This window comes from Cyprinodon variegatus, unplaced genomic scaffold (genome assembly GCF_000732505.1).
Source record: "Cyprinodon variegatus isolate N-32 unplaced genomic scaffold, C_variegatus-1.0 Scaffold167, whole genome shotgun sequence".
In the NCBI taxonomy this organism is placed as follows: Eukaryota; Metazoa; Chordata; class Actinopteri; order Cyprinodontiformes; family Cyprinodontidae; genus Cyprinodon; species Cyprinodon variegatus.
The window spans coordinates 397,674-407,020 of record NW_015150620.1 but is presented as its reverse complement, the minus strand read 5'-3'; the positions used below and the strand labels follow the sequence as shown (position 1 = coordinate 407,020).

General features: G+C 37.7%; 1 protein-coding gene across 1 annotated transcript in view; it reads right to left on the bottom strand.

The window, feature by feature from the left end:
- spata17 (spermatogenesis associated 17) overlaps positions 1–9,347 on the bottom strand; it is a gene marked incomplete at its 5' end in the record, with an annotated part of 18,638 nt that overhangs the window by 5,377 nt on the left and 3,914 nt on the right. The window contains 3 exon segments of the mRNA XM_015378223.1: positions 5,935–6,071; positions 6,830–6,843; positions 6,925–7,028. Of these exon segments, the coding sequence (XP_015233709.1) occupies positions 5,935–6,071; positions 6,830–6,843; positions 6,925–7,028 (255 nt within the window).

Here is a 9,347-nt window from a genome sequence, read left to right as displayed (position 1 = left end):
CATCAACAATCCTGCATCTTTTTTTTTTCTGATCCCTTCTTTTTCTCTTTAATTCCTCTCTGCCATTTCTCCCCAATCCAACTTCTGTTTTCAATTACAAGTCTCCACACCGGAATCCGGATATTCAAAGTGTTCCTGTAATGTGAGGTTAACTCATTCTGTGGCTGCTGACATTTAAACGGGAATTACAATGCGATCCCATTGCCTTTGCATTCTCATTCCTTCCAGAGAGCCAGATTAAATTACAAAATAAATGAAATATGCAGAGCTCAGCGTGAGCTTGAGTGTAAAAAGAAAAGGAGCAAGTCTGAATGTGTATATTTATATTATTGAGCATAGTCATTTAATACAGTGTGGGAGTTTGTATGAAAAGTGTAAATATTGAGGTTGCTGGCCTCTATTTGTATATCAAGGTAACAGGAATATTACCTGTTAATGCAAAATTCAAAGTTATGGTTTAATGTGAGAATCTCATTCACAAACCAACTGGTGCATGTTTGCAAATCCCTATGTGTTCGCCTCAGAGAACTGTTAAAAGAGAGTGATAATGTGTGTTGATGTTCAGCAATACAAAAGTGTGTTTTTGAGTTTGAATTCATTTCTAAAAGTATTTGCTTTCAAACACAAATTTGAGTCTGTGTGCACCCGTGTTTGTCTTGGTCTGGCTGAATAGGTGACCTTTGTTTTCCTGCCCCCAGTTCTACTGTTATTAATTGCTGTGTAGTGGACAAAAGCCAAACAGATTTGTAACGGCTGAAGGCACCTCGATCTGTGTCGACCCAACCAGCCACCACAACATACAACCCTCATTAGCCCTGTTCGGCACGTGTCCTCTTCCTGTGTGTTTCTTTTGTGTGTGTGCTTCTGTTTGTGCATCAGAGTGAGGATTATTTTTCAGTTTACACCATCAAAGTGAGGACAATTTTTAGCATTTTGCTGGTCCTCACTGTCTTTATTGCTAATGGTTAGGTTTAAGACTAAGGAGTAAATTGAGTTCAGGTTAAGATTAGAGTTAAGTATGGCCTGGTAATTATTAGATTTAGGGTTATTGTCGGAGTAAGGGCATAGAAGGGATGAAAATGACTGAAAATCAACACACAGTCCTCATTAAGTATAGCAAGACGAGAATGTGTGTATGGCTTAGACTAAATAAAAATTAAAGGGTGGGGAAAAAAATATGACAGCTCACTTTGTAACATCTCTGACAAATATACACCAACATTAAACAACTTATAACAACTGCAAACTGAAAAGACTCAATTTAGCTGACTCAAATAGGTCAAATATTCAAATCCAAAGTAATTTAAAAGATAATGAAGAAACCTGTCCATCTGAGTTCTTTGTCAGAGACAGAGTTCGGAAAAATGTAATTTTCCAGAAAGTAAGCTGTTATCAGCTTGGGCATAGAGGAAGAACCTCTCAGTGTCTGTTGGGGTCTAAGTACCATGTTATTAGATCTCTTGAGCTTTGTAAACTCTAGAGTGTGGTCTCTGTGGATTGAGTTTATTTACCCAAAATGTCAGATGGGTATCTGGGGGAATCTAGTCTGAGTGAACAGTTAAGGCCCTTTCTGCACCAGACTACATATTTAGGGATAAAGGATATTTTCTGCTTGCACCACGAGACAAATATATTTTTAAACCCTTTTTTAAGCAGGTATTCTTGAAACTTTGGCCATGTGCAATGATTTTAGGAGAACCTTATCTTCATATTGCTCTTATATTACTCTTCAGCTAATATTGAAGCTTTTTCAGACTGAAATCCACCTAGCCATATAGACCAAGTTTTTATATTTTAAAATCTAAGGGGGAATTATTTAAAAAAAAAAATATCAACAATTAATAATCGTGTAGCTCGTTTCTGAAAAAATTTTGCTAATTAAATTATGCCAAGCCATTTTTGCAAGTCACTGTTTGTTATTTTTTTTTACTATGATAAATTGGCATATAATAAAAATTTCAGCCAGGTAATTTTTCTAATTGAAAAATAATTTAAAGACTTACAGTACTACAGAGTATAGTTAGCATGATCTAACATTCTTCACAACAGAAGAGGATACAAAGATCTTTGACTTCAAATTTTGTCTGCTGAGCTGTTAAACATGCATGCTAATCAAATATAACAACTATCCAATAAATTGAAACCTTTTCTGACATTTTGGCCTTGGACGTTTAACTTATTCAAATGTATAATATTGTACAGCTACTCTTCTCAGTATTTCTTCAATAATTTACTTCCTGGTTCACAACAGGGGTTCAAGGACTGCAGAAATATTAGAGTGAAGCACCAGGGGACAGCAGGCCACATCTTTGGTCATCCAGCCAAAGATGAGAGCAGCTAATAGGCCAGGTTTTAAATATGTATTAGAGCCCTGACCTGATTGGCTGATTTAATTGATCAAATTGAATGATTCAACAGTCTGCAAAGACTCTCTATACTGTGAGTCAATGTAGACTGTGACATTAAATGCATTGAGCTCTCTGCAGCTAAAAACACAATATTTCTGTTTAACCAATTAAAGTGATAGATTCACTAGTTCATTGAAGTAATAAAATTAACAGGGTTTTATATAAGGAAACCATGGCTAAAATTAATGTGTCAATCATTGATGCTAAAACAAAAGGTGAACATAGTGAAAGCATCTCACTTCTTTCGTTTTACAGTCCAATATTACATTCACATACAAATTGCATTCACATACAGACACATAGAAAAAAAAAACATACTAATACAATCAGACTGAAGGAGAGAAGTTGACTGTACCCAGAATGGATCAGACACAAAGGCCAGCAAAAGAAATACTGATGCATAGCCATGGAGACTGATCGCAGGGCAGGCCTGCTCTATCTCCACCCTAGCAGCTCCCCTTTCATGAATGTCCTTGGGAGGGACACAATAGAAATAGGAATGAAGAAAACCTGAGTAAAGACAGACATGAAGAAGAAAGCATGGAGAGAAAAGGGGGGAATACGGCTTACAAAAAAAGAAATAGTGCACCTCAGCCCGGTGGCAATCTAGAATTTCTCCCCAATTGTCAAATTTGGAACTTTTAACTTGAAAAGTTTCTCTACAGTGTTTCAGCACCAAATGGAGAATAATTTATCTGATTATGGCAGCAATAATTACCCAGCTGTTTATTGAAGGTAAAGGAATAATTCATGTAGTCAACAGGCCATGTGAGTGGTGACACCAGGACATTTAGTAAATATGCAAAGTGTGGTTGATCTGCTTTCCTAATTGCCCCCACCATCCCACTGCATGCCCCTAATAAAGCCTGGTAACTTAAAGTATCACCCTGACAAAGTGATAAATTGTTGGGGTATCAAGGAAAACTGAGGTAGAGAGGGGACTGCGCTGAGGTCCTGACTTCATTAGGCTATGCAGAAGGAGAGGAAGGATGAATGAAGATGGACACAGTGAACCTGTGGCAGGGAGAGGGAAGCTATGGAGCTAAATAGATTAAGATAGAGAGGAACAAAGCGAGAAGCAAGAGTTAGAGATGAAGGGAGTCATGTATAGAAGAGGGTGGTGTAAGTGGCAGGGATTAGTTGGTTGCTGTACCTAATGAAATGGCACAGATGGTTTTAGAGCTGGGGTGATCTGTCATTAGAGAGAGAGCTTGAAATGGAGACTAAGTGTGAAAGGACAGAAAGATGTTTAGCAAAAGACCTACTACTATTATATTACTACTACAGCAACAATCGCTCAGTGGACACCATTAATCCTGCATTCAGTAATGAACTCAGTAAATTGGACAAACAGACAGATGGGGGGGGGGGGGGGGTGATAACATGCAATTGGATTAAACAGCAGAACCTTCGAGGGTGAGCGATCAGGTCATGAGCGATCCAAGAACTAAATACCTAACAGAGGGGGGATATTTTCAATAAATTACAGACCAGTGTTAATTGATCTTGACCTCTGTTTCTCTGCATAAACATGATTATCTGAAGCAAGGGAGAACTTAACACCCTGAGCACAAGAAGAGTGTGTCTATATCTGCTCTTTTATAAAAACAACAGGATGTCTTAGATTTGTATTATAGCCAGACCAAACATTCAAACATGTAAACAACTAAATGATCCTTTTAACTCACTTTAGTGTAGTATAGTATAGCACAGTACAGTGCAGTATAGTACAGTACAGTACAGTACAGTACAGTGCAGTATAGTGTAGTATAGTGTAGTATAGTACCGTACAGTATAGTATTTAATGATTTAGTCCTCGTATGCCTTTTTGTAGGTTGAAGAGGGAGGAAGGAAGGTGAAATGCAGATGGGGTTTTGAGGAGAAAAGGCAGTGATCCAAGGAGTACTTTTACAAATTTACATTTAATTTTAGCAAAAGCCTAGAGATGTTTTCTGATCAAATCTATTAACGTTAAAAATGTGGCTATGAGCTAAACATGATAGTTGTTCTTTTTTTGTCAAAAATAAAAGATGGTGGTGTTTCTTTAGCACTAAGCCCTAAAGCAGAGCATGTTTTATTAATGCACAGGCTGCAGTTCAAATCAGAGGTTAATTTTTAATTTTTTCTCATGTTAACTTCCTTGTCTCTTAGCCTTGAGCATTTTAAAGAAATCATTTTTCAGCTACTACCTTTTCCCTTTTGCTACATTTTCCCATATCTTGGTTTCTCATATTCCCCTTCTCTTTCTCTAAGCTATATGTTAGTCATCTAATAATAGCTTTCAGTCATATTTCCTCATTACATACATTAAACTTTGTTATATGCATACCTTTTTGGTTCTAGTTTTTGTTATATAAAAGTGCCATATTTTGAAAGTATTGTGAGAGCTTGACATGTGTAATATGCTTTTATAACAGAAAAAGAGGAGTCTGTCTAGTAGCATTTTTAATAGTATTTACAGTACAGAAGTTTTCTCTTTTTTAATTCCAGAGTTTTTATTGTCATTACACTGTCACAAGTACAGCGCAACGTAATTCAGTCTCTGCATTTAACCTATCCCCTTGGGGAGTAGTGGTCTGCCATTGTGCGGCACCCGGGGAGCAGTGTGGGGTTAAGGGTCTTTTGCTCAGAGAGTCAGAGTGGCAGTCTGTGGGAGTTGGTTTTGATCTCGCAACCTCAGGATTCCAAGCCCTATGCCCTAACCACTAGGCCAGCACTCCCCTAACTAATATTGATATGTGTATTTATACAAGCAAGTGAACATGAACAGGCTGATTTTGGAAAGGTGGGCACTTGAAGGGGAGAGAGAGAAGTCAATCAAAAATGTAGGAGTTGCAAACTTTGGGTGAATAGAAAGAACGTCAAGTGCTGTACAGGTATGGCACACCCACTGCTCACAAAACACTGTTACGGAGTGCTGGAATGGATTCTCATTCTAAAGCCTGGTTCTAAAGCCTGGTTCATAGCCTTAAATCATCTACATTCTGCTTGGAAATGAGATGCGTGGAATGCTGCCAGCAAAGTATTTGCAGCACTATAATATTCAGTGTGGTTTCCTTTAACTGATATTCTGGCACAACTTTAGTGGGGAGTTATGAGCACTGAACACAAGCTTACATTTAAAGAAGCGAAAGGACTGGAATTCATGAATTTATGCTGTGTCATATCTTTATCACCTCTGAACTGCTATACATTTCTTTTATAACCACCTCTGAGCAGTGTCATGCATACGCCAAATCTTTAAGCCATTTATAATGACTTCTTCACCTAAAGCACATAATAGAAGTGACTGACTTTCTTGTAGAAAGAATGACTTTGATTTGTAGAACAGAGAGATTAAAAAGTGAATGAATTCGGCACATGGCCACATGTAAAAATGTATAATTAAAATCATCACAAATAAAAAATATATATCTTAAAATTAATTATTTATTTAGGACAAAGATTGTTTATGTAATGTGACTAAAACATCTCAACTAATTTTTTTACCAATCAGTTCTTTCCTACAGTCTGACCCAGGCACTACCTGTGACTGATACTCATTGTCTTTCGCTTTATCCAGCATCTCCAAGACCCCTCTTTCCCCAGACACCAGAGCCCGAAGTGTTCCCAGACCAGCAGAAAGACATAGTTCCTCCAACGTGTCCTCCCAGTAGGACATGCCTGGAACATCTCCCGAGAGATGCATTGAGGTGGCATCTCAAAAAGATGTCCAAGTCACCTCAGCTCACTCTTTTCAATGTGGGGAAGAAGCTCCTCAGAATATCTCTATGGTGGGTCCCAGCCACACTGCGAAGAAAGCCCATTTCAGCCATTTGTTTCTGGGATCTTGTTCTTTTGGTCCTCATCCAAACTTCATGACCATGAGGGTGAGGATATAGAATGACTGATATATCAAGAGCTTTGCCTTTTCGCTCAACTCTCTCTTTACTACAACAGACCAGTGTAGCTTCTACATTTTAGAAGCAGCTGCACCGATCTCTCTATTGATCTCCCGCCCCATTGTCCCCTAACTCGCGAACAGGGCCCCAAGATACTTGAGCTCGTCTACTTGAGGCAGGTACTCTCCTCCAACCAGAAAGGGACAGCCCACATTTTTTGATTCTTACTAAAGAGGGATCTACCTGTAGCAGGCATTTTGTTGTTACTTACTGGAGCAGCAAAACAAACACAAAGAACTCACCCAGCAGGGATCAGAGAAGGTAATGGTTAGGGTACTTGGTGGATAAGTGGCAGAAGTAACATAAATACATAATCAACAATGAGTTATGTTGTTGTTTGGATTTTAAATACTACATTTTACATAACAAAAAAGGGTTATCAACAGAGAACTTTGATGATATTTCCACAGCTTTGGTCTTGACTGGTCTCAATTTAAAACCTAGAGTCCTGAATGTTCAACGCTGAGGGAAAATCACTACATATGTGGTCGAGTCTAAAACAAAACCATAAAAAAGTGGTTTGGATACTGGTCTCATACTCGAACACTGCTATGAGGTACATTTATATGTCTTACCTTATAAGCTCATTCTTTATGAGAATTTGCTCCAGATAGCGTTTCCGAGCATAAAAGTCGAGGATATACTTCCTTACATAGAATCCTCTCCATGTTTTCGAAATCTGTAGGGATTACAGAGAATTAATATTATTTATTTTCTTTTTCAAAAGCATGCACTGGAAATTTCAGCATGTGAGAAAATATAATTTTTTTCAGAACAAAACATTTTTTAAAATAATCTAACAGTTGGTTACTGTGCCCCCTACAGAGACGTTAAATTCTCCACAAAACACTGTCCCAGGCATTTCCATATAAATCACATGCAACGTTTTATCCTACAAGACAGTGACAAACAGGCTACTCAAGGTGAGACTGACAAGTGTCACAGCTCTATATATTTAACCATTTCAGTCCACACTCACTGAATAGGTTGCAGATTAAGTAGCACATACACCCACACACACCAGCGGGCCATTTTAAGGCAATGGGCGGATGTCCTTCAGACTAATTAGAAGATTAAAACAATGGCAGGTAAAAGAATAATTGTGCTATGAGAAGGCGGAAAAGGAGAAGGAGAAGTGGAGGCTGTGGGAAAACAACAAAGAGCAAAATGAGAATTAGCATTGATCTGCCAGTCAATAGATAATTTTAAATAAAGTAATTGGCACCACAAGTTCTTGCTGACCTCTGTTGACTAGTGAAATCAATGCTGTTGAATCTAATACAAATACGAGGTGTGGCATGTAAACACTAGTTTCTATTATGGCCTTAATACATTATCTTCTGTTATTCAACACAATGGGATGGAAAAAAAGGTAGATTAGAAAACAGGAATGGAGTCAACACTGATCTGTAGGAAACGTCAAAATTAAGATGTTTTTTCCCTCTTTCTTGCAACAGTGAACAGATATTAAGTGAAAAAGTTGTGATTTCGTTGGCTAAAAAAATAAAGAATTTATTTCTAGTCTTCTATCAGATTTTTGCTTTCTTGTGTTTTATACATACAAATTCTTATGCTCTTTCATTCTGGCTGCTGCATTTGATTGTAGTCCTGACACTGATGTAGACCAGACATGCAAAAGTCTCGACTTACTAACATATGTCTTTAGGAGCTGTGGTTGATCTAATGCCCTTTCCAACAGAGTAAAATTACTGCAGGAGATCTAAACAAGGCTTATTTAAGGATTAAACCCTTTGCTTGCTTACAGTTTAAACTACTAAAGGCCGGTTTATACAGCAAGATAACCATGCCGATTTCTACCCCATCTTTCCTCTCCCATTGCCCAGATATGAATATCAGTCCCTGGAGCAACTCAGGACTGATATTCAGAAGGATAATCCAGCCATGTGTGGTGTCTTCAGAGTGAACGACTGCTTGGTAGAATGCTTCAACCCCTCCAACAAATTTTATTCCAACATCCTGGATTCTATTGGCACAATATTTTGTAATGTATGGTTTCCATACAAAAAAGTAAAAAAAAAAACCCCACTGAACTAGTTTTACAACTATGAAGATGCTTTGCTTCCCAACCAGGAAGCTTTCTCAGTTCTGGGAAGTGAAACATCTTCAAACTTGGAAAACAATTTTGGTGGATTGTTTTTCTAACTTTTTTGGAATGACTATGACCTGGATGACTGAGAATCTTCACCAGCACATGATGTCCATTGAAGCGATGTGCATTCCAGAGTTTGAAATTCTAAACTTTCCAGCTCAACGCTGTGCATCAACAAATGTGTCTTACACAATGATAAGCTTTTTGCTAAATATTATGCAAAAAATAGGGTTGGCATCAAAATATGATTTTACATTGAACAGTCTGAACCTGTACTTTTGTACAGTGAATTAGAACATTAGGAAAAAGTTAATGTTTTTCATTAGTCGGTTCAGAAAGTAAACAGTATGTTAAGCTAATTTGTTACACATCAATTGATCTTTCATGTGTTTGCCTCTAGTACTTTTGATGGCTAGAGCTTGCAGCTAATGAAAACCCAAATTATGTTACTTGTAAAAGTTTTAATGTAAAATAATGTTATGATGATGATAAGTGAATTCCTGACATGGCAGTAACCAATCAGTGACACCTTTCACAGGGTAAGCCACAAACGTTTCTTCATAAAAGAGACTGTTGACAGAGTGCTGTGTGCAAACATGTTATAGGAAAGTTAAGGAAAAGGAAAATGTGTTGTAGGAAAAGGTCAACAAGAAATAGAAATAACTACAGCATCAGGAGGAGTGTTTAAAAAGCCAATACAAGACTTCAGAGGAGATTGACAAAACAGTTTGAGTAAGCACTTGAAGGGTGGCCATACACACATACAACCTTATGTTATGCCCTGAAAGAGGAGTGAGGAGGCAAAAGTCTAAACTGTTAAGATGACTTTGGAGTCTTACCCTTGTTGATCAAATTTTTGAAGATACTGATTTAATTTTGTTCTGCGGG